This window comes from Nesoenas mayeri (genome assembly GCF_963082525.1).
Source record: "Nesoenas mayeri genome assembly, chromosome: Z".
Lineage (NCBI taxonomy): Eukaryota > Metazoa > Chordata > Aves > Columbiformes > Columbidae > Nesoenas > Nesoenas mayeri.
Genome location: NC_137542.1, coordinates 76313189 through 76337866, shown reverse-complemented (window position 1 = coordinate 76337866; position 24678 = coordinate 76313189). Strand labels below are relative to the sequence as shown.

General features: G+C 41.1%; 3 protein-coding genes across 15 annotated transcripts in view; all 3 read left to right on the top strand.

The window, feature by feature from the left end:
- The first annotated feature begins 335 nt into the window (after positions 1-335).
- Positions 336-3111, top strand: RPL17 (ribosomal protein L17). Of its 4 annotated transcripts, none has more exons than XM_080362272.1 (7): positions 336-356; positions 720-772; positions 868-908; positions 1541-1675; positions 1866-1964; positions 2380-2571; positions 3018-3111. In XM_080362272.1, exons 2-7 carry the CDS (start codon positions 733-735, stop codon positions 3063-3065), a joined length of 555 nt encoding a protein of 184 aa, XP_080218398.1. In that variant the 5' UTR covers positions 336-356; positions 720-732; the 3' UTR covers positions 3066-3111. The 4 variants fall into 4 exon arrangements, with proteins under 4 accessions (XP_080218398.1, XP_080218397.1, XP_080218396.1 ...); XM_080362271.1 differs by having other exon boundaries at positions 340-436; XM_080362270.1 differs by having other exon boundaries at positions 340-470.
- Positions 3112-3373: 262 nt separating this feature from the next.
- On the top strand, positions 3374-7275 carry LOC308051526 (UPF0729 protein C18orf32 homolog). The gene is made up of 4 exons (XM_080361974.1): positions 3374-3429; positions 4175-4270; positions 4808-5060; positions 5544-7275. Exons 3-4 carry the CDS (start codon positions 4833-4835, stop codon positions 5616-5618), a joined length of 303 nt encoding a protein of 100 aa, XP_080218100.1. The 5' UTR covers positions 3374-3429; positions 4175-4270; positions 4808-4832; the 3' UTR covers positions 5619-7275.
- Positions 7276-8209: 934 nt separating this feature from the next.
- The window catches only part of DYM (dymeclin), a 153003-nt gene continuing 136534 nt past the window's right edge, over positions 8210-24678 (top strand). For 5 of the 10 annotated variants that reach the window (XR_013923509.1, XM_080362047.1, XM_080362053.1 and 2 more), the window contains exons 1-5: positions 8211-8439; positions 15262-15439; positions 21137-21189; positions 22366-22459; positions 22821-22954. Coding sequence is in view for 9 of the 10 variants with exons in the window: in XM_080362047.1 (XP_080218173.1) it covers positions 15300-15439; positions 21137-21189; positions 22366-22459; positions 22821-22954 (421 nt within the window). In the remaining variant the exon portion in view is untranslated. Of the gene's footprint in view, positions 8440-12704; positions 12737-13225; positions 13292-14289; positions 14339-15261; positions 15440-21136; positions 21190-22365; positions 22460-22820; positions 22955-24678 lie in introns of all 10 variants that reach the window. The other 5 variants (XM_080362048.1, XM_080362051.1, XM_080362052.1 and 2 more) reach the window with 3 other exon arrangements.

The following is a 24678-nucleotide window of genomic DNA, read 5'->3' as shown; positions in this document are numbered from 1 at the left end:
TAGATCTGACAACCCTGTGAGGTGCTGCTGTATCCCCATCCTGAGGCGCCATCTAGCTGCAGCCCTCAGCCTCGCTCCTCGCTCTAGTCAGCTGCTTTCTAAACTGAAACAACGCCGGCCTTGAGCTGGGGGTTAATAAAACTGTGCTTTGGCTCATTCATCAGTGTTTCCTGACTCAAGCAGGTGTTTTCTCTCCACAGCAATGGGTTTAACCCTCAGGGAACTCCGCCCGCCGCCATTTTGTCGCCCGCCCCTCAGCGCTCGGCGGGAAATCCCGCGCGAATTCTCGCGAGAGTTGACGGCTCTCGCGGCTCCCGGCGCGCCTTGCGCTTCCTCTTCCCCGCCGCCGCCCCGAGGTGAGGCAGCCATGGCCGACACGGAGCCGTCGTCATCCGCCGCCATCCCGCCCCGGGAGCCCCGGGGAGGCGATGAGGGGGTGAGGGCTCGGTGCGCCTCGCCGGACTGCCTGGGTATTTGAGGGGAGGGAGGGCGGGCGGGGGATGGAGATGGCGATGGCGATGGCGGCGTTCGGGGATGAGGGGGGATCAAGGCCCGGGGAGGCCATGGCTGCTGTGATGACTCTCTTAGGACACCTTTGGATTTAATTGTGAAAAAAAAAGCGTGATTTCTGAGCAGCTCCTTTAGTTCTCAGTCGGCAGGTCCTGTATATCTCTGTTAGAAGCTTTATATATATATATATATATATTGTTATTTTTCAGCTGAGCTCCCAAAATGGTGCGTTACTCCCTGGATCCGGAGAACCCCACAAAATGTGAGTTGTTATTTTTTTTCGTGGATGTTCGCGTAGGTCTTTAACGAAACCATTGAGCTTTTAATTCTTAAAATGGGTCTTTTTTGTTCCCGTAGCATGCAAGTCACGGGGCTCCAACCTGCGAGTGCATTTCAAGGTATGTAATGTGTAAATATATTTGGTTTTAAGGTTCGTTTTGCCTTTTTTTTGTTTTGAAGGAAGTGTCTTTTAGTCTTCTGGACCAGGAGGAATCGGGCTGGTGTTAGATGAGGGATTTACTTTGCTTTTATTCTCCCTTTTTGGTCATTTGGAAGGAATATTGCGTTGGATCAGAGCTGAGCAGCTGCTCGGTGTTAATAAAGTGATATTTCACTTATTTGATTTGCTCTTTTATTGTGGTCAAGCAGGGTTATAATTCCTGTCAGACTTTCACATTTAGTGTCTTACGGACTGATCTTTTATCTTTGATTTTTCATTGTTTTTCTCACCGCTTTATAATCTCCTTATGAAGATAATTATGCTGTAGCTTAGTATCTCATCACTTCCTTCCAGGTGCAATATTTGACCTTTTAGTAAGAATTTATCCTTCATGTTCCTTTTTTTTTGGATCAGTGGCCAGTATGAAAAGTATAAATATTTACTTTGCTGTTTGGAAACATCTGGCCCTTGGTTAAACTTCACAATTGGGTGATGGAAATTGGGCCAAGCGTTAGAAAATGAGGTAGTAAAAGAGCAAAATAAGAAGGGTTGTTAATTATTCTTCGGCGCTTAGTGTATTGTTTGTTGTAGAACACGCGTGAGACGGCACAGGCCATCAAGGGCATGCACATCCGCAAGGCCACCAAGTACCTGAAGGACGTCACCCTGAAGAAACAGTGCGTCCCCTTCCGCCGCTACAACGGGGGAGTCGGCAGATGCGCCCAGGTCAGAAAATGACGTTGAGAACAATCTATTAATGTTATATATAAAATTAAAGAGAGTAATTGTGTTTGTAGCGACTCGCAGTGTCAAGTAGTTAATGACATTGAGTTATTTTGACACGCGAGCTTGCTAAAAAAGGGATTTAATAGCAAGTTAACGGCGTGTAGAGGACACAACATTCCTTGTCTTGCAGGCCAAGCAGTGGGGCTGGACGCAGGGCCGGTGGCCCAAAAAAAGCGCCGAGTTTCTGCTGCACATGCTGAAAAACGCGGAGAGCAACGCGGAGCTCAAGGTAGGGAAGGGTAGACGGTGTTAAATGTGAAGGGTTTGTTTCGTGCTGAAACGGGAGTATTAATTCTTTGTGACAGTGAGTTTGTGTGTGGTTAACCACTCTAAGTGTGGTTTAGGTCTCTTTAAATAACCCCCAAAATCTCTAAGCTCGTGGTCAGTTTGTATCTTTGCAATATACTCTTTATTTGATGGCGGTGATGACAATTTAATATATTTTGGAGTAACCATGAAAGAATAATTCTCTCTTTCTGAGCCATCAGCATAATTTTAAATAGACTGTGGCACATAGAGGGGTTATTGGTGTAAATTAAGCTGTTTTTAGTGACGTGAGGAGGTGGTTATTACAATTCTGCTGCGGAGGGGATTGATTCCAAAAGGAAAACGACAGTTTTTTGGATGTTTCCCTCCCACCCCAGGGTCTTGACGTGGATTCTCTGGTGATCGAGCACATCCAGGTGAACAAGGCTCCCAAAATGCGCCGCCGCACCTACCGGGCGCACGGGAGGATCAACCCCTACATGAGCTCCCCGTGCCACATCGAGATGATCCTCACCGAGAAGGAGCAGATTGTGCCCAAGCCGGAGGAAGAAGTCGCTCAAAAGAAAAAGGTACCGACTCGTGTCAAAGCATCGTGGGGATTTAATACTCAAGTGATTTTTGCGGGGATTTAATACTCATTGATTTTTGGGACACAGGGTTGCTGTGATGACTTCTCTTAGGACACCTTTGGAACACCCATGAAAAAAACTGGATGATTTCTGAGCAACCTTGATATTTATTGTTAATACAGCCTTGAGAATGTAGAAAAGGAACTTTTTTGGGGTCATATTGGTTGATTTCTTCCCCCTCTCAGATGTGTGAGGGTGAGATTTTAAGTCTATAAGCTTAAGTAACGTCCAATGCAATTAGTGGATTGTTTTGCAAACAGGTGAAGACATTTCTAACAATCCTCAGTCTTCCTTTCAAATTCTGACTTCAAAGTTCTTTTAAGTTGTTTTAGGAAGGTCCAAACTTGCTGTTTTCTCATTTTTGTGGGTTTTCTTATTATTTTCAGATCTCCCAAAAGAAGCTCAAGAAGCAAAAGCTGATGGCGCGGGAGTAAAATCACCCACCGGAGATGTACATAAATACATTTTAAAAGTTTACAAGTCTTGTGTGCACTTCTTGGGCCTTTCAGGGCTGGCTCTGGATATTATTAATCCCCAAAACAAGCGAATTTTAGATAAATCGGGGTGGTTTATGTTTCCTGCCGGCGGGCGGTAGGACCCGGGGGCGGCCGCGTTTAATGCGGGGCGGACCCTCCCTCTGCGGGTGGGCGGGGCGTGGGTCACGTGACGCACGCACCGCCTTTTCCCATTGGTGGAACGTCTGCGCTGGGCGCCAGCCGGAAGCGCGCTGTGCTCTTCCGGTGCGGCGGCAGAGGAGGAGGAGGCGGCGGCCGGCCGCGGCGCTCGCTCGCTGCTGAGGTAAATGGGGCCGGGCGGGAACCGGCGGGGCCGCGGCCGCTCCGGGGGGTCCCTTCGTGCTCTGCCGGCCTGGAGTTGTCCCCAGGGACCGGCCTGGCCCCGGGGACCGGCCTGGCCCCGGCCATTTGCTCCTTTCCGCGCAGCCGGTGCGGCTCCGTTAGTGGGGAGCGGGCGGGGTGAATGGGGCCTGGGTATCACATACGGAGCAGATCACAGAAATGAGCCCTTGTAGACGTCGAATAACTACCAAGTTACAAAAAAAAACCCCAAAACCAAAAATACCCAAACCAAAAAGCCCCAAATGTACTTAAATTACAATGTCACGGTTGTTTTCTACTGACCCCGTAGATGGTGCCTGACAGAAACAAAAGCTACATCACAAAGGTTACGCTTGCTGTTAAATTTGGCCATTTGCCTGCTTGTGTTTTGTTTTGTTTTTCCCTTAATAATTCCCTGCATTACATATCACAGAACGACCAATTTTTAAACATATTACAGCCTATTTGCGCTGAATTTTGCACCTGGCGTAGGTCTGACTTCATTTTTGGTCAGGAATTTGGAGGTGAAGGGGCTGTGGAGACAACCCAGGGTGTTTATTTTGTTCTATAATAGATGAATCCACATTATCTTGGAAATTTAATGTAAATATAATTAATAATTAATATCAATAAATTGTGGCAGGGAAAAGACCTGAATTATTGTTGTAAACAGGTTGTCTCAATTTAAGATTCTTCTCTGATTTCAGGGATTAACAGACCCCGTGAAAACTACATTGAAGCAGCCGAAGCTACACGTGGAATTAGTCAACTGGAAGTTGGTCCTGGGACTAAAACATCTTTAGGTCAGCTTAAAAGCTAAACTCTGATCCTAAACAAAGCGTGTGCATCTCCCTCTTTGTTCCCCATCCCAGGAGGCTTTTGTTTTGCTGCTTAATGGGAGAATTTGGGATATTGGTGGCTTAAAAAAGAGGGAGGTGAAGGGCAAAGCTGTGCTGTGCAGCAGAGAGTGTCTGATCTATTAAATCTAATATATCAAATACAGGGACAGTGCAAAACAAACCTTTGGGGCCCTTTGTTATAGTAAGAAACTGTATTTCTGTGGCTTAGACAAAACCTTTCTATTTTCTGAATGTGTTTTATTAAGTTCCAGCTGTAGGAATGATGAGTTAATGCAAGCTCTACTCTTTTTTTGGTTAAAACATGACTATTTCCCTTGTTGAGGACTTTATAACATTGGAACGCACAGCGTTTTTTAAGCTTTAATCTCTTAGTAAAGCCCCTTTTATATTCAAATATCAACTGCAATCGTTATTCATGATTTGATTGTTTTCTTAGCTCATGGCATCCTAAATCGTTGGGTTTTTTGTTCCCCTCGCCAGCTCTGTGACAGAACAAGAGGAAGCCATGGTGTGCATTCCGTGTATCGTCATCCCCGTCCTCCTCTGGGTCTACAAGAAATTCCTCGAGCCGTATATTTACCCGCTGATCGCACCGTTTGTGAAGCGCGTGTGGCCCAAGAGAGCGGTAGAAGAAACGCCTGCCCCGAAACGAGCTCAAGGAGGCGACGCTGGCAACCCACGGGCACCTTCCGCTGCCAAAAGGGATCAGGAGGATGAATTTGGAGTTTATAAAGTAAGATGAATGCGTTGAGCTCAACAGGGAAAGCCCAAATCAAACACCCAGTGATAGTTTGGGATCGGCAGCACTGAAGTGTAAATAGTTGGGGGTTTTAATGGATGTTTTTGTGGTTATTTTCTTATGAAAGGGTGCTGAACCAGTTGGAAATAAATGTTTCTTGGTCTTGGAAGGGTGGGAATTGTACCTTCTTCTGAAACAACTTGGTTAATTTTATGTTTTTAATGACTGCTGCTCATAATGGGGGAAAATGTTGCTATTTGTCTCTTCTACAAAATGCAAAGATTTGTACATGTTACCTCTGGCTTTATTTCCTCCCTGATAAGATGTAAATCTAAACGAGACCCCTCTTTGGTTCTTGTTCATATTCCTTCACTGCCATTGCTTCTGAAAGTCACTATTGTCACCGGCTGTAACTATTCTGAGTGTGAAGTCATTTATTTTTGCCATTTCATTAAGGACTCTGTCTTTTATTTGCAGTTCGAAAGCAACGGGGTTGCAAATGGAATTGCCGCAAAGAGATCCGTGGAGGTTTCTGACAAGAAAACGGATTAAAGGAATGAATTCGTGATGAAATGATTCCCTTGTGTCCAATATGAACTGGTGATATTTCTCTCACTTAGAGACTTTTATTCCTTTGCACATTTTAGCTGAAAATAACACCCCTTATCAATTACAGGAGGGGGTTTCTTGCCACAAAAATGGCAGCTACCGCATTTCTTCATTTAAAAAATGTTCTTTATTTTCCTCGCTGGAACTACTTTTCGTCTATTTGATGCGATTAGCTTGTAGGTTAAATAACTTATTAATAAATCTAGGAAGGTAAATGTATTTTGGCCTCTTAGCTTGACTAATAGTTCACGTTTTCACCTTAAAAACTGTAGCTGTTCTTGACTTGCTGAACAACTATAAATTGCGTTGTCGAATATAAATGTCATGGTTAAATTATTAAGAATTTAGGTTTTCGTGTCAAATCTGCAGATGAACGGAAGGAGTTCTGCTATATGCAAAATGTACTTAGCTTGCTACAAGCAGAATGTATAGATTTGATACTTCCATGAATTCTTTCCCTTGAAACATTGTGCCTTTCTTTCCAGGATAGGAGCAGCAGGGGCGCGATACAAGACAATTGTTGCTTTATATTCTGTTGCGGTAGTTTAAAATGTTGCAGCTCTGTCAATTAGGACGTGAAGTTCGTGTTGCTGTTTAAGCAGCTTTTGCATCATCCATGGAACATGATCCCGGGTGTGATCCGTGGATGTGGCACTTTAGACCAGTCAAGTACCTACTCTTTGTCCTATTAAAACCTGGTTTTTATTATTCTAAGCGCCCCTGCATGAATAATAAAAGGTAGCGATCCTCAGTGTGTGCTCCTATCGCTTCTCAGCTATATTATTGTTTAGTAGAGAAGATGGGGATGAGGAAGCAGAAGTGAGAAAAAGAGGCCGCTCCAGTTTCTGCTCATTTTCATCCTCTGTATCTTTGGATATTTGGCCTGTATATTGTCACGACAAATCGTATCCATCGAAACTTCAGCCAGTAGAAGGTAAAAGATCAAATAAAACATGAAAATAACTTAAAAATCTATTTCTTTACAGGAAGGTCTAAATGTGACACGGTACCAAATGTGTTTGTTCGGTAGCTCAATGCCAAGAACTTCAAATAATTGAAGAAGAAGAGTCTTTTCAGAGGCTGCTGGTAAAGGAAATTAAGAGAAATTTAATTCACACTTAGATTAACTAAATCCGCCTTCAATGAGGACTAATTCTGTTCCGTTGAACTGCCTAATACATGAAGGAAGGGATTATCTCCCTTGTGCGGTTTTCTGATTGTTAGAACGCGCTCGATGAACCAAATAATATCTTAGGTTTCACAGACTGTCATTATTTTGGCTTTTCAGCGAGCCTGACTGCAGTAGTTTAATTTATGAATGTTTTTTGAGCTCATAGCGCTATTTCTTTCATTGTATTTGAAACAAAGTCTTTGAAATGTTTCGAATAGGTGTATTTATACGTAGATAAACGTCGCAATACTTGTATTTTGCATGAGGGTTGTTTATCTCACCTCTTCTATAGCCACTCTGGCTGTGCACCATTTTTATTGCCGTCGTGGTCCTATCAAACACCATATGGACACGACACTCAAGATATTTGCTTTTTTGTGTTAATGTATATGAAGCGGTCACACCCACCTTTGCATTTGGCCCCGTTTGTTTGCGTCCTGTTTGCTCACACACCCAGTTGACGGGTTTTACAGGTAGGGGTTGTGTATTTAGTGTCAGGCGCTGCGATACCGTTGCAGGGGGGTAATTTAGGGTTCTGCTCATCGCAGAACAATATTTAGATTTCTTAAAGAATCTATATTTCAGACGTTATTTTGCAGATGTTTGGAATGGATCGTTATTTTTCCCAGCAAAGTGCGAAATGGGCTTTATCTTACAAGCGTTGCGTGTAGTTTGTAGTTGGTTTTGGTAAATACGAGCAGAATTTTACAGCTTAAAGTAACATGAAACAAAGAGTATATTAAAAATCACACAGCCTTATGCCTCTAAATAATTCATTCTATCTAATATGCATCTACTTAAGCTAAATGCTTCATATTAAAATTAAACTGGGCTCATCCACTAACCTCTGAGTAGTAAAACCGTTGCCACACAGCTCATGTAGTCAACAGGTAGAGCTCAAAGTGGCTCATCCAGGCTGTCCCATTTATGGAATAAAGCGGTTGACTCGTAGTCCTTTTGCACAGAGTAGGAAAAGTGCCCGAGACTCCCCGCGCCCACAAGTTATTGGGGTTCAGTTGCCATTCTGCTTCCCTCTGGGTTTCCTGAGAGAAGGTGGTGGCCTGGGGGCGGTTCAGGGCTTCCCCTCCTCTGGAGCCTGAACCCAACCGCTCTGCTTGGGCTGGGGGGTGGAGTTTTTGAAGGAACTAAAGGGTAGTTACACAAGCAGCTGCTGGTAGCGTTAAAAACACCTCAGAAGGGAAGGTTTACCAGAGGTACAAGCAGTCACAGAATCGCTGAGTGTCGGGGGTTGAAGTGACCTGGAGAGCCTCCCCGCGCCGGACTACACTTCCCAGCGTGCCCCGCGGCGCAGCACCTCCCCTGACCAATCCGCTGCCGCCCTTTGCGCATGCGCGCCGGGAGGCGCTGGCGACGTGGAAGGCTGGGAGGCGGTGGGCGCGCGCGCCTGCGCGAGCGGGGCCGTTGGCGGGTGCGGAGGAGCCGCCTGAGGGGAGCGGAGCGGAGCGGACGGGCCGGGCGGCCCCGCGGCTCCAGGGGAGCCCCCTGGGCAGCGGGCCAGGCCAGCGGGAGTGCTAGGGCCTCGCTACCGGCTTCCCACCTGCCCGTACAGCGGTTGTAGTGCGAGCGCACGGGGTAAGCGGCGGTTCCTCCGGGCCCACCCCGTGGCGCGGGCTGAGGGACGCGGGCGGCGGGGGGACCCCGGCGGCTTCTGGTCGAGGGAGCTGCTAAACGTCCCGGTTGTCGCCTTGTCCCGGCGGCCGTCGTTGCTCGGCCGCATATCGCGAGAGAGCACCGTGGAGTTGCCGATCTCCTCAGCCGGGTCCCCATGGGACCTTCCGGGTCCTCCCGGCCCGGGGCTCCCAGGGCCGTCACCGAGTTGTCCCTTTATACACGGTCACAACCACAGCGAGCGAGGTTCACACCCCTATTAGTGAAAAGAACATAAAATAGCGTATTTTCCTCTCTGCCTTTGTGAACCACAAGGTTTTTATAGTGCCCAGTTACTACATTTGCAATATAACGGCTTTTATTCTGCTTCCTGGTCACTATTGCTGCTTTATTTTCATATTCTGAAGGTTCATGCTTAGTAAGAGTGGGAAAATATTTTGTTTTTAAAAGGAATTTGTGTCTTAATTGCCATCAGGTTTTGTTTTGGAGGCCTTCATGCCACATATTGTATATATATTTATATATATTGTGTGTTTATATTTATATATAATGTGTGTATATATTTATATATATTGTGTGTGTATATTTATATATATATAGTGTGTGTGTATATATTTATATATATATATATATAGTGTATATATATATTTTTATATATATATATTGTGTGTGTATATATTTTTATATATATATGTATATATATGTGTGTGTGTGTATATATTTTTATATATATATATTGTGTATATATATATTTATATATATATTGTGTGTGTATATATTTTTATATATATATGTATATATATGTGTGTGTGTATATATTTTTATATATATATGTATATATGTGTGTGTGTGTATATATTTTTATATATATATATTGTGTATATATATATTTTTATATATATATAGTGTGTGTATATATTTTTATATATATATGTGTATATATATGTGTGTGTATATATATATATATACATATATATATATATAAAATATATATATATAATTTTTTAAGCTTTTGTGCTAAGTGTAGTGAATTTGTGAAGCCATAATCTGTTTTCTTTTGCCGCGTGTACTGAGGGATAATGTGCTGGGCTGCGATTATAATCATTCAGGTATTAGCAGAAGTAAGTAGATTGTTCGTGTTTCCTGCGCTGAGCGCTTTTTGAGTGCAGGGGAGTGGAAACAATCTCCTGGGTGCTTTGGTCCAGTTTCCTAATGGTAACTGGGTTGTGTAATCCCCCGTTTGGTCGATTCCCGAGTCAAAACCATTGAAATTGCTCCAGTTGGGGTGAAGTAAAGATGGGTGTTGCTCCTTAGGTTGCCAGGAGGTTAAGCAGGTGTTGTTCTACTCTATCCCTGGGCTGTTTTCTATTTTCACGTCACCGCTGTGTCAGGAGAAGCCCATGGATGGTACTGGGGATGCTAAACCCTGCTCAGCACTCTCACCTGGTGGAAGGAACCATCAGTGTCTTCTCTTCCAGTCCTTCTTAGTATTTTGGTGCTCAATTCAGTAAAATGTGTGTAGCAAATTAATATTGAACTAAGCTGGCTCTGGTGCTTCCAGAAGAAGATTCTGGGATGTTTTTAACACGCTGGCGACTGACAGAAGGTGGTAAAAGTAGGAAATCCTGGTTGGTAGTTGATGAACTGTGCTCAAAGTGGATGGTTAAACATGATAAAGGTATTTATTCCAAGTGTATTCTCTAGGGTGGAAAGCCTATTGCACCTTAAAGCAGTCACGTGCTTTAGCAAGTGTAATTTTATTTGCAGTAGTGATATAAATCATGATCTGCAGCATAATATAAAATTAGATGTACGTACAAAACGTATAAAGCGAAGACAAATAGCTCTGTTGCAAAAATATACGTAATGCCCAATTGTGGGCAGAGTGCAGGTGCCAAAATAATTGTATAACCTTAGAAATACAGTAATATAGACCAAGTAGGCTTTTTAATGAACATCTAAGCTTCTTGCTGAAGCTTATAAGATATTATAGTTGAATTTTTCTTTCTGAAACATCTCTTTGGCTATTACTCAAGTTGTATTTATGCCTGAAACAGGGAGAAAATCTTAAATATGTATAACAGTAATCTTAACATCCTTTCCATAAAGAGATAGATATACCAAGCTAGTAGCTGCTTAGCTTATTAAATCATAGCAGGTTTAGCATGACTTGTGTCGTATCCAACCCAGCTGCCCATTTTAATTATGGCAGTAACTGAATCAGTTTTTTAGGTAGGTATATTGAATATAAAAAAAGAGGGATAACTTCATAAATAATCATAAAGCATTTTAATATCAAAGTTTCCCACGCTAGAATCCATTCCAGATTATCAGGTAGTTTGTGTAAAAATTGTTCTTTTGAGAACCATTGCTTTATTTGTGCTAATAAAAGTTTGGTTTTGGCCACAGGAAGAAGATACAGTCAAACCAGTAATACTGGTACTGATATCTTAAGATGTAAAGTTCCATCTCGGTATGGGTTGTGTATATTCTTGATTAGCCTTTTTTAATTATTATAAGCTCCATATTCTATTGATATTCTCGTTGAAAGCTCAATTTGTTCTTCTCATTTTGTAGTCCCAGTCCAGCTCTGGAATGAACTTTCAACAAGCAATACCCACCCACTGCAAAGAGCAGAATTAGTATTTGGATTGTCACTTCTTGAAACTTTTAAAACACGTATTTTATACCTGTAGTAGCTATTTAACAGGTGGAGAAACAGCGAGCCTTTTAAACTGTAATATAAGGTGTGCTTGACCTTCTAATGGTGTTTTACTAAGCAGATTAAAGAGATTATTTCTGCACGTATTCCAGAAAACGCTCGTTGCGTTTGAGTTGTGACTTTAACGTGAGATGTAGGAATGTAAAAGTAATGATAAATTAAATTACCCCCACATTCTTCCTTCACGTTAAGATAGGATGTATTTCTAAAGCCGATGCTGTCATTCTACTGTCAAATTATAAGGATTGGTTTAGTAATTGTTTAATCAAATGTCATCACTGGAATTATGTAGGAGGTCAGAAAAAAGCTCTTTAGAGTGTTTGAACCTTCGGGGCGATTTGGCTCCGAGTATCATGTTTTAGTGTGGGAGTGGAACCGGCAGCATTAAAAAAGGATCAAATTAGGGAAATCTCTTGGAATTTTATCCTAATGAACAAGAGACCTGTTTTGTTGCATGTGTGGCAATTAAACATAGAATACTTACATGCTAGAAATGCTGATTGTTTTTATTCTGAGGCAAAAGGTTCAGGACAAGGCTGTGAAGGTGACGAATAAGCAGCCTATGCTCTTCAAATTAGCATTTTTTTAATTTACCCAGCACAATAAGCAGTGGACAAATCTGATTCAGTTATCTTGGGAGCTACCTAAAGATTTGGTTTTGTTTTGCTTGTATTTAAGTATCGCCTGGACCACTTAATGCTTATGTTGCATTTCTTATTGCTGTACAAAAGCACGTCTGTCCTAAGGTCTTGAGCTTTAAGGAGTTACATTTTGCTACCTGTTGAGTGCTTAGTGTGCTGTGCCGCTGCAAAAATGTATTGAAGAACTGTAGATATAGTGGAGAAAGTCGCCATCAAACTTCATAGAGTCTGAAAAATGGACTTAGAACCAGTTGGAAATGCTTTTAATTTCCAGTTGTGAAGGATGCGTTTATTCTAGTCCGAAATCTCCCCTGCTGGTCGGTGATAAGTGGCTGGTGTGTAAGAGGAGATAAATTCTTAGTAGTAGTTTGATTGCATTTGATGATTGCCAGGTATTAAGGTATAGCTGAAATATTTTTACTCCCTAACATGCTTAAAAAAACCCCCTGAAAATTATTATTTCAGTGTTTTTCTCTTGATAAAAAGTGGCAAAATGTCATAAATTCTGAAGATTATACAGCTTATTTTTTTAATGAAGATCCCTTTTATGGACGTGAATTCTCATTGCTGTATCTTTCTCCATTGTTAGTTTTGTTTAGCAAAATGTTACCATTTGAATTGCCAAAACTAAAATCCTTATGCTTTTGTACCTCGTTTTGGAGTATATGTGAAGTTTAATGAATGATCTCTTGGTGTTAATGAAATATTTGTATAGTTTTTTACCTTAATATGCCAGGAAAGCTGCAAACCCATCCTTATTAATGGAGCTTTTTTCTCTTGATATTTAAGTGTGTGTGTCTGAAAACTCAATTAACTATAATGTGAATTAAAAGCTCTACTTATTGCTTGATGCCTTTTGTTTCTAGAGATGGGCAGAAAGCAGCTGGAGGGTGCGTAGGTAAGAGAAATTATAGTTTTGCTGCTGAAATAAGAGATTCTCATTTTTTGATGGCATCAGTTATCATTTCTATGGTGAGATCTGTTAGTCCTTTTCTGGTACCTTTGGGTATGTGTGGTACCCAACTTGCTTTCCTCTTGGAAAATTGGTCTGTATAGACATCATTGGTATTTCAAGCAGCAATTAAAGTTAATCCATAAAAAGATTGATCCTTAGCCACTCAAATACATTGCGTGGACACTATAATTAAAATATTGGTGCTGAATAATATCTGCAATTACTGTATCTTCTGCTGCATGAAGAATTATATGTATTTATTGCAATAGCCTCATAAATGCGTGAAAAGTTTTATGTTAGGCTTTTGTAGGACATTTTAATGTCTCATAGGTGAAACATAGAGTTTTTGGATACAAGTGGGAATTAGCCAAAAACCTCAGTGTTAATACGTGAAGAAGCACAATTACCTCTTATATATTCTGATTTTTACAGCGATATCAGCTGCTTTCCTTGAAAGGAAACCAATGTGCATTTGGTTTAGTTCCTAAAACTATAAAGGTAACCAAAGTGGTTTTATAAATGGAAATGAAATTTTGTTAGGCTTTCAAATAGCATCACTTCTTAATTTTATGTTCATATGGTTGTGTTAAAGACCTAGTTTAGAGAATAATTAACAAAATAATAATATGTATGATTCAGGTTGTCTGCAAATTCAACCAGACCATCATGACAAGGATGGTTTTGGAAGGGGGAGCTGGTTATACTGAATGAATGAGTATCATATCAATTAAGTTGAGACTAGTAGGAGATTTCATACTTAATAGAACTATAATTTCTTGTCTAAAATGATTGAAATAGAAGGTTTAGAGAGCATGACAAGTTTGACCAGTGTACATGTTGTACCTTGAGTTACATTTGGGAGCTCAGACACAACATCAATGTTGCTTAATTGCTTTTAAACTGAAGAGAAACAATTACATTCTTGTAACCATTGTTAATAATGAATATTAGAATCTTTTGAAAGGGGCAGTAAACTTGGGATATATATCTACCTCTCGCCCTTTGAGATCGGAACGAGTCCTGATGTGCAGAACAAACTCCTTGGTGGTTGCTCTGGAGCAGCTGCTGCGTCCCAGGGCCAAGTTCAGGACTAAACAGATGTTGGGTTTAACAGAGTGGGACACTGTGATTATGTAGGGTTGCTCCCAGCTTACTTATAATTGTTGGTAGAGGTAATAATAGTGTTACACTAATTGCTAGCACATCTTTTAGTTTATTTCAGTATTTTTTCGGAAATGAAAAGCGATTTCTTCTTATTTGGTGTTTCTTGTGACTCTCGCACTTCAGCACGTGAGGAAAGAGAATCTATTGAACCTTCTGCTCCAAAGTGATTCCATGGAGCTGCAATGGGGGCTGTTGTGAAAGTCAAGTTTAGGGAAAGTCATGGGTAACGATTTAAAATGAAAAACATAACCATTAAAATAGAGTGATGTGTTCCAAATACTGACCAACCTTTTATATCATATAAAAATTTGAGCCTCTACTGCCCTGCCCAGTGTTAGAGACACAGTGATGATGCTTCTTAATCAAAAGCAATTTGTAAATGTAAGTAATGTTTTATCTGAGAGAGTTTTTGAGCTAATGGCAGCTGTTTTGAAAAGAAACATGTCTGCTATTTAAAAATATGTTTTAAAATGCTTTCGGGTGGTGACTGGACAATAGTATATGTCTTATAAGTGTGTTGGAGATCGTGGATACATGTAACCATTGAAGTTAAAGCATTTGGGTTAATTTGTTACTGTTGCTAAAGTGCTTGAAAATTAAATATTGATTTTTTTTTTAATATTTAAATTATTTTTAGACATTTTCCCTAAAGGATATTCATGAACTCTGAAGAAAAGACTTGTTTCCTTTGCCACTTGGAGTTCCTAAGTAATTAAGTTGGCGCACAAATGTCTTAATCGGTACTGGAGTGATTCTTGAAACAGATCCTATATCTTTATGAAGACCGAGGGGAAGAGTTGTTACCAAGTAGTATCTTACATCTTCTAGTATAGCTGTTGCTGTTCTTATTTCTTCTATGTATAAATATAAACTTTCCGAGCTATTAGTCACAGTTCTTTCTTCTCAAAAGATGGAAGATTATTGAAGCTGGTGTTCTGGAAAGATAGAAGATGCTTAGGAGCATCTAGTTAATAGCATCATGGTGGTTTTTTCTTTAATGAAATGGTTTATAAAGGTGAGAAGTTGAGAATTGAAACCTCATCATTCTCGCACAGGTCAAGGACAACACAGCCGGTAATGAAGAAAGGTTTTGGACAATATCTCTCTTTTTGGAAAAAAACCTTGTCAACTTGATGTCCCTGCTTAAATTGGGATTTCTTTGTAGTTTTCCCCACTGGTAGCAGCCTTGATATCAATACAACTGTGATACTGTGTTCTGATACTGATTGCTAATTTAGGATCTGGATATTCCTTAGTTGTCCAAAAGACTTTAAATGTTTCTCTTTTTTTTTTTTTCCTTGAAGAAATGAACATTTAGAAAAGAATTTGCCCAATCAAGAAGATGGGAGCAAATAGCAGCAGCATCAGTGAGCTTCCAGAAAATGAGTATTTAAAGAAATTAGCAGGAGCAGAGCCCATCTCTGAGAATGACCCGTTCTGGAATCAGCTGCTCTCTTTCAGCTTTACCACTCCAACAAACAGGTAAGAGGGTTCTTGTTGAAAAACTAAACCTTGCTTATGTATTTCCAAGTCTGAAAGCAAATGAGTGCTTTTGTTAATGAATTTTGTAGAGGAATAAATGCGTGTGTAAAATGGAGCGTTGGCATGTATCCACAAAAATATTTTCTGAATATCTAAAATTCAAGTTCCGTGTGTCTCTTCACTCCAGCAAGTGGTGTAGATATAAACAGAATGAATATTTTGGGGAGGATCCACAGAAAATTGGGATTGGAAGGGACCTCAAAAGATCATCCAGTGCAATCCCCCCATGGAGCAGGAACGCCCAGATGAGGTTACACAGGAAGGTGTCCAGGCGGGTTGGAATGTCTGCACAGAAGGAGACTCCACAACCCCCTGGGCAGCCTGGGCCAGGCTCTGACACCCTCACCAGGAAGACGTTTCTTCTCAAATTTAAGTGGAACCTCTTGTGTTCCAGCTTGATCCCATTACCCCTTGTCCTGTCATTGTTTGCCACTGAGAAGAGCCTGGCTCCATCCTCGTGGCACTCACCCTTTAGATATTTATAAGCATTAATAAGGTCACCCCTCAGTCTCCTCTTCTCCAAACTAAAGAGCCCCAGCTCCCTCAGCCTTTCTTCATAAGGGAGATGCTCCACTCCCTTAATCATCTTTGTTGACCTACGCTGGACTCTCTCCAGCAGTTCCCTGTCCTGCTGGAACTGAGGGGCCACAACTGGACACAAGATTCCAGATGGGGTCTCATCAGGGCGGAGTAGAGGGGAAGGAGAACCTCTCTTGATCTACTAACCACCCCCGTTGTAATACATCCCAGGTACCATTGGCTTCCTGGCCACAAGGGCCCAGTGCTGGCTCATGGTCATCCTGCTGTCCCCAGGACCCCCAGATCCCTTTCCCCTACGCTGCTCTCTAATATGTAATTTCCCAACCTATACTGGAACCTGGGGTTGTTCCTGCCCAGATTCAAGACTCTACACTTGCCCTTGTTAAATTCCATCAGGTTATTCCCCACCCAGCTCTCCAGCCCGTCCAGGTCTCTGATGGCAGCACAGCCTCTGGCGTGTCACCACTCCTCCCAGCTTGGTGTCATCAGCAAACTTGCTGATAGTCACTCTATTCCCTCGTCTAAATCGTTAATGAATATATTGAATAATACTGGCCCCAGCACTGCCCCTGAGGCACCGCACTAGATACTGGCCTCCAACTAGACTCCGCACCATTGACCACCACTCTCTGGCTTCTCTCCTTAAGCCCTGAAGATACAAGAATTGTTTACAGCCTACACGTGGCTAACAAGTTGGACAATATTCTCTCAAGTCATATAATACCATATTGATTTGGTTTTTTTTGGGGGGGAAATAGCTACATGTCAACCCCCATTAATTTTCTTCAGTTCTTCTACTACTTCTTCTTCCACTGCCAAAATGAAGGAGTATTTCGTAGTGCTTTTTTGTGCTTGTTTCATGGAGTCACATCCAGTGCAGGGTAAGTTCTCTTAAAAAAATTAAAGAAAACAAACCAAACATAATCAAAGGAAAAAATACGCAAGCAAGAAACATAATTAAAAAACCAAACGAACTGATCCAGAAGCCAGTTGCAAGTTTAATTAGCTGAACACCAGATGGTGCTCTTTGCCCACCAACTGGAAGGGGGTCATATTCTCTGGATGCTGCTTCAGATGTACTTCTGTCCTATATATGACAGTCCTATAGGGAAAGAGGACAAAAACATGCAAAGAGAAGGTAGTAAGAGAATATATAGTCATAGGAAAGCCAACTAACAATTGCTGTTCTTCCTCTCATCATGTGGATTTTCTTCCTAGTTAAGCGAGTATTAAGTGAATATGAAGTGGGGGTCATTCTGGTCTGTGCATTCGTCAATCCTGATTAAGAATCAACCGTCAATTATCAGAAATGAGCTGTCGGTGAATCCCTATGACCATGAGCAATAGTTACAGCCACAGCAAGTCTGGAGTATTTGGCAAGTAAAGCAACATAAACCATTTAGGAGTAGGAGATGAGTAATATACACATAACTGCTAGTAGCCTTTTATTTTACTGTCATTTTAGTTTAGGTTGCCGCATGCTTTGCACTGTAAAAATTGCATTATAATCTCCTCTTCTTTAAAGCAGGTTATGAGTGGCAAGTAGGTAAAATTCCTTTCTATTTTTTATTTTTTAATTATTTTTAATTGTCCTTCACATATCCTTATTTGTTGCACAGAATGGACTCACGGGAGCAGAGTTAAAATCATATAAAACCTATTAAACCGGACTTAACTAAACCAGAACTTGCTGCAAATCGTGTGCTTAATATTTACCGTTCCACTTTGTTCCTTCGGCGGAGTTTTTAATGAGCGGCTGCTTCCAGAATAGTGCACAAGAGCCTTTAATGGAAAGACATAGAACCGAGCGACTTTTACGTTGCTTTAATATGGTAGATTTGGAAATTGGTACAATAAATTATACGCGGCTTTAGATTCTTTTGACATCTTAGATTCTTTTGACATCTTTCCTCTGCCTAGTCCATTAAAGTCAATGTTCCCACAGTGTGAATTTACTGAATGGGCCGATTCTTCTGTTTTGTAGTCGATGGCAAGCAAAAAACCTTTACTTAGAGGAAAAAACCATCTGGAAAGCTGCTGGTTTTTGTCTACTACATTTGGGTCTTCTACCCCGGTGTCTGCCCTTATTATAATAAAAATGTTTATAATGTCATTTTATATACAGAATACTTTCTATTGCCACGTTGAGATGTTTTCACAGAATCACACACAGAATCGCAGAATGGGGTTGGAAAAGACCTCAGAGATCATCGAGTCCAAGCCTTGGTCCAACTCTAAGCCATTGACTAGATCATGGCACTAAGTGCCATGGCCAATCTCAGTTTAAAAACCTCCAGGTGAGTCCAGCACCTCCCTGGGCAGCCATTCCAATGCCTGACCACTCTCTCTGCAAAGAATTGCTTTCTAATCTCCAGCCTAAATTGAAGTTTAAGCCCCCTTGTCCTATTGTGAACTGCCTGGGAGAAGAGCCCAAGCCCCACCTGGCTAGAACTGCCCTTCAGGTTGTTCTAGAGAGAGCTGAGCTCAGCTCTAAGCCTCCTCTTCTCCAGACTAAACCAGCCCAGCTCCCTCAGCCTCTCCCCATAGGGCTTGTGTTCCAGTCCCTTCCCCAGTCCTGTTGCTCTTCTCTGGACCCTCCAGCACTTCAATCTCTTTCCTGAGCTGAGGGGCCCAGCACTGAACACAACACTCCAGGGGTGGCCTCCCCAATGCAGAACACTCTTCCTTGTGAAATAGAAAAGGGCAGTTTTGACATCTGCTATCAAAGGGATAATTTTAGAGCTTGCAAGTTTAAACTTCATTTTGATGTCTTCTCTCTCCTTCCCAGCACTTACTACGCGATACAGATATTTCCTGCCTCGAGATGGCTTTGTAGTGACAATTTATACGCCAAATATTCTGACTGCTTGTCTTGTTGAGACATTGCAAGACACTAATCACTGCAAAACCTCTCATGTTTTGATGCCTTTAATATAAACCAAGCTGAATTCATTTTATTTTAAAGAAGTCTATGCTGTTAGAATGAATTTCACTCTTAATTACAGTTTTGCTGAGGTCTGTGGGCCTATATAAAAAGGCACATAGAATAATTTATTGCTGGGTGGTCAAATGTATTTAACTTTGAAGCTTTAGCATTTCCCCCACTGCTCACACCCCGTTTGAATCCCAACACCAGGTTGTATCTTTTACTCACTCCTCAGAAAATTGGAGAGGTGCTAAATATAATTGGGATATTATACTACTTGCCCAAACCCAACTTATTTAGTTCAGGTAGTACCAGGTGAAACATACGGTTATATGTGAACTCACCCAGGTCACTGTGATCATTATATGACGGTAATTAATGAAAAATGGAGGTTTTAGTGTTAACTTTCCATTATTCTATTAATTCATTAACCAAATGTCATCTCTGCAGGGACCAGAGAGCAAAGGCAACACCGCAGCTGGTTGTAGCGTTTCGTTTGTGCCACCTTATGAATCTTGGCCCTGGCATTTTCTGCTGAAGTGTTAATATAATGTATCTTCTGTCTTCACCAAAAAAATAGGCAACTTTTTCCCTTTCTCCCCCCTTTTTTCCTGCCCATATTAAGAAATCCACTGCTAAGCTTTGCTCCAGGTGCCTGGAAATGGGGCTATTTTTTGTACCTCCTCACTATACTCCGTCTATGAATCCATCCATGAGAATGTAGCTTTAATATTGTTTATATTGAATATAAACCCACTATTTTCAAAGCGATTTATAAGGGAGGAAAACGCTGATGTTTGATATAGAAGAAAGCCAATCTCCGTCATCTGAAGTTGTCCCAGGATATTCAGCTATTTCTGCTGTCAGGTCACTACACACTCAATTAATCTGATATACAAGCATCTTAAAATTGAAGTTTTGGTGTCTCTGTCTTGAAACATTTCCTATTAAAAAGTTTTGGAATGATTCTTTTGGCTACTGTTTCTACCAATATCTTTACCTCCTCATCCTTATTGCTTAAACTCAGCTTCCAAGAGCTCAAATCCCCGTGGGTTTCCAACAGTGGAGCCGGTTTAGGGCCTTCCCGAATATCACCAGAGTTAATCTCAGCTTGACACAACTGTGCTGTCCACCAGATTACAATTTCAATTGAAAAACAGACAAAGGAGGACACTGTTCTTTAGAAGTTACGTTGCGGACCTACAGGTAGTTGCCAAGACGGCGTTTTGAGGTGTTTCATCTCTGTTTTTATATAAATCATCGGAAAATTCAATGCTTAGGAAGCAATGGCGATGTTGGCCGTCTAATGATGGCACTATTACGTTTTGCAATATTTTTATAGGAGACGAGCGCTGGAACGGAGGCCACAGCACTGACTTTTATAGGCTGAGTTACTATTTGGGTTTCATCACATTGCTACTTTCCTATTTATTCTGAAGATGGTGATTTTCATCCCTTTAATTATAAGGATGTAGCTGCATTTGTTCAGCCTGTATTACATACTATATCATATCTGCAAGCATTGAGCTGTTTGGGTGTTTTTTGTGTGTGTGTGTGTTGGTTTTTGTTTTGTTTTGGGGTTTTTTTGGCTTCATTTTGGGAATTTCAGAATGACTACTGTTATTAATATTATTAATAATTCAGTCTGGATAGAGATGGTACAATCTTCTCCAATAACTTGAGCAGCAAGGCCTCTAGAAACAGGACAAGGGGTGATGGTTTTGGACTGAAAAAGGGGAGATTCAGACTAGATACCAACAGGCAATTAATGACGATAGGAAGAAATTGGTGTATCTGATGTGATCGTTGTGTTAATATAATGTTAGTTAAAGGAAAGTGGTGCTCAGCTTGAGGTTAAATGTCAAGTTGAAGATTCTTTAATTGATGCTTCTTAAAAAGATGTTATTTCATATAGTCGTTCTTCGCTTGCTGTTGAGTCTTTGTCCTCGGTGATATTGAAAAGCCACCTTGATGTGGTTATGGGTGGCCCTGCTTGAGCAGAGACAACATGATCTCCAGATGTTCCTTCTCACCTCAACCCATCTATGTAAACCAGACAATGAACGGGTGAAATTAAGTGTTTCATAGAATTATTGTGATGATTTTTCACTTAAGTACAGAAACCCAATGGCTCATGTCACCATTTTTGTTTTCTTTCCTCCCTCTCCTAGTGCTGACTTGAAGCTATTGGAAGAAGCCACCATCTCAGTCTGCAAGTCTTTAGGTGAGAAATTGTGACAAATTAAGCTGATCAATAAGGGGGATGGATTTATCAGAGGGCCAAAGGGATAAAATATACATTTGATCAATGATCTTTCAAGAAGGGGAAAAGCTGGTTGTGAAAACCTGCCCAGTTTTCCGCCATGAGACTATTGTGCTGTAGAGAAGTCTTGGAAAGGAAGGAGCATGAGCTCCACATTTGAGGTATATGAAATTTAGGAGAAAACTGTTATGGAGTAGTAAAGTAGAATATGGAATGAAATAGAACAAGGGCAAGTGTAGAGTCCTGCATCTGGGCAGGAACAAACCCAGATTCCAGTATAGGTTGGGAAATGACATATTAGTGTAGGGGAAAGGGAGCTGGGGGTCCTGGTGGACAACAGGATGACCATGAGCCAGCACTGGGCCCTTGTGGCCAGGAAGCCAATGGTACCTGGGGTGTATTACAAGGGGGGTGGTCAGTAGATCGGGAGAGGTTCTCCTTCCCCTCTACTCTGCCCTGGTGAGACCACATCTGGAATCTTGGGTCCAGTTGTGTCCCCTCAGTTCCAGCAGGACAGGGAACTGCTGGAGAGGGTCCAGCATAGGGCAACAAAGATGATGAAGGGAGTGGAGCATCTCCCTTTTGAAGAAAGGCTGAGGGAGCTGGGTCTCTTTAGTTTGGAGAAGAGGAGACTGAGGGGTGACCTTATTAATGTTTATAAATATATAAAGGGTGAGTGCCACGAGGATGGAGCCAGGCTCTTCTCGGTGGCAAACAATGATAGGACAAGGGGTAATGGGATCAAGCTGGAACACAAGAGGTTCCACTTAAATTTGAGAAGAAACTTGTTCCCGGTGAGGGTGTCAGAGCCTGGAACAGGCTGCCCAGGGGGGTTGTGGAGTCTCCTTCTCTGCAAACATTCCAACCCGCCTGGACACCTTCCTGTGTAACCTCATCTGGGTGTTCCTGCTCCATGGGGGGATTGGACTAGATGATCTTTTGAGGTCCCTTCCAATCTCAAACATACTGTGATACTGTGAAAGTGTGTCCTGGAGAATCTTGAAAGAAGAGCAACAGCTGTCCAGAAAAGCAGATTATGTAGAAATATTGAAGATGTTGAAATTTTGTTTCATTCTATATCATATTTGAAGTAAATAGTGTCAACTATGTAATCATATCTTCTTTTTCCTCATCTAGTTGAGAAGAATCCTCGAACAGGAAACCTCGGCTCATTGGTTAAAGTCTTTCTTTCTAGAACCAAAGAGTTAAAAATCTCAGCAGAATGTCAGAAGTAAGTACCCAGGAAAGAAGCTTCTAAATGTTCTTTTTGCTGCTCACTCTTGAGTTTTTCACTTTTAGTTAACACATGGACCATAACTTCGAGTTTTCTTAAATCCTTGGTTGAAATGGAATGAGTATGTTGTACTTTTCCAAGCACAGAAGGTTAAGTCTAATAGGTAAATATATTGCTGGGGAAAAAGCCACATTGGTGTTCATCTTATGTGTTACATAAACACGTTTAGCATACAAGTGGTATAACTCTTGGTTTCGAGCTGTTTAAAAATCACCTGATCTTTTGAGCTTCTTGTGGTTTTCGGTGCGTGTTTGCGGGTCAAACGTTACTAATTCCTCTTTGCTTCTGCTTCTTCCAGTCACCTCTTTATTTGGCAAGCTCACAACGCGCTCTTCATCATTTGCTGTTTGCTGAAAGTCTTCATCAGTCGAATGTCGGAAGAGGAGCTGCAACTTCATTTTACTTATGAAGACAAAGCGCCAGGCTCGTACGGTAGGTGAAATAAATATCCCACAAGAAACTATTCATAAAAAGTCATGATGTTTTTAGATATGGCGCTTAGGGACGTGGTTTAGACGTAGACTTGGCCGTGTTGGGTTAATGGTTGGATTTGATGATCTTCAGGGTCTTTTCCAACCAGAATGATTCTATTTTTCTATGTTTTGTTTAGCCTAAGAATCCCAAACTTTGCTTTTCAACTCGAAATAAAATATCGATGACATTCCATACAACAAGTTTCCTTTTCGGGACGCCGTGTGTAGTCAATAATCAGACTGACCAACTTCCCTTGTGATCTAAACTAATCTGATGTATTTATCATACAAGTGAAAGAGAACACCTTCAAAATGCATTGAGATTTTTTAATAACATTGACTGCCATCTTCTGCTAAAATTAAACATTTTTTAACGAGCTGTTTGTGTTACGGATTCTTAGTGCAAAACAGACCTTTTTTAGAGTAGTGTTTAAATAGTGCGTCTTCAGGAAATACAGCATGTATTACACAAGATGAAGGATGACATGGATGCTCAAATAATCCAGCTGTTCTTTTTCTGCTATCTACTCCTTTTTTGAGCGTGAATAGTGTGAATATGTTCAAAACCGGTTCGATTACAGCAAAACCAAAGTCAAATCTTCGTGTAGCACCGTATCGAGATGCTCTTGAATATGATGGATAAAGCTGGCACAGGAGCCTCGATTTCCTTTGTTATAAAGATACTGTGGAGTTTGTAGTTGCAAAAAGCCAAAATCAGTCTGGCAAGAAGGTAGAATGACCAAAAGTATCTGATTGTGAATTTCCCTCAACAATCAGCCCAGCAAAATTGATCATTACAATTTAGTTTGAACTCCTTGACGCCTACTGTGACTCAGAGGAATTCAGCCTTGGGTTTATTCTTGGTTTTAAATGTTTTTAAGGTTTATTCTTGGTTAAAAAATGGTGCAACGTAGCACAGTAGAATAGATGGAAAAGCTGAGATGTTTTTGCTTGAACGCCTGCGATCTTTATTCCTTACACTGGGAGTTCCTTGGATCTTGCCATGGAAAGTGATTCTTGTCGCTGTGGTATATCCACATTTATACCATGTCTCGTAGCACTTGATTGTATGTGGAGATGTTCACATCATATTTTTTAAATATACCTGGAGTATGGTAATAAGGTGAATCCCTTCCTATAGCTTTTAAACGTAGCTATAGGAAAGGTGAAGGATTATTAACGGAGTGTAATAAAATGCTGTTGTGGTAGAGTTTATTAAAGTGAGCCGACCAGAATGAAACGCTCTTTTTGTTTGTATTGTCATAATTAAGTCAAATGTAGCTTTGAGGTTTTTTTATTACTATTATTTAGAAACTGGAGCTTGTTGTGAAGTCCAGACAAATTTATTACTACTTTTATTAAAGTTGTATGTACTTCACACTATCTTTGAGCATCCTTTAAGTCCTTAGTTGTCCTTACAGTCTTTTCATTTGTTGCAGCTTGATATAATTTTACTGTTTGTCAATTGTGAGCATGATAAAACAAGTTATTGTAGGCAAATCCTTATGAAGATTTAAACCGCACACTTTAAGATTCAGCTAAAAAGCCATGATATTGGTCAATTCTAAACTGGACTCAGCAGTTGTTGGTTTGAGGCCGGAGTTGGTCTTATTAACACATATTCTTCACTTTAAAATGATGCTTCCACTGGTTTTTATCCCATAATTTCTGCACAGACTTTAA

What these genes read in the sequence shown, in the direction of transcription:
- RPL17 (XM_080362272.1), top strand. Translation starts at nt 733, where the DNA reads ATGGTGCGTTACTCCCTGGATCCGGAGAACCCCACAAAAT. An exon ending in ACCTGCGAGTGCATTTCAAG is followed by an intron (nt 909 to 1,540) that starts GTATGTAATGTG and finishes TGTTTGTTGTAG; the next exon opens with AACACGCGTGAGACGGCACA. An exon ending in AGAGCAACGCGGAGCTCAAG is followed by an intron (nt 1,965 to 2,379) that starts GTAGGGAAGGGT and finishes CTCCCACCCCAG; the next exon opens with GGTCTTGACGTGGATTCTCT.
- LOC308051526 (XM_080361974.1), top strand. Translation starts at nt 4,833, where the DNA reads ATGGTGTGCATTCCGTGTATCGTCATCCCCGTCCTCCTCTGGGTCTAC. An exon ending in ATGAATTTGGAGTTTATAAA is followed by an intron (nt 5,061 to 5,543) that starts GTAAGATGAATG and finishes TTTTATTTGCAG; the next exon opens with TTCGAAAGCAACGGGGTTGC.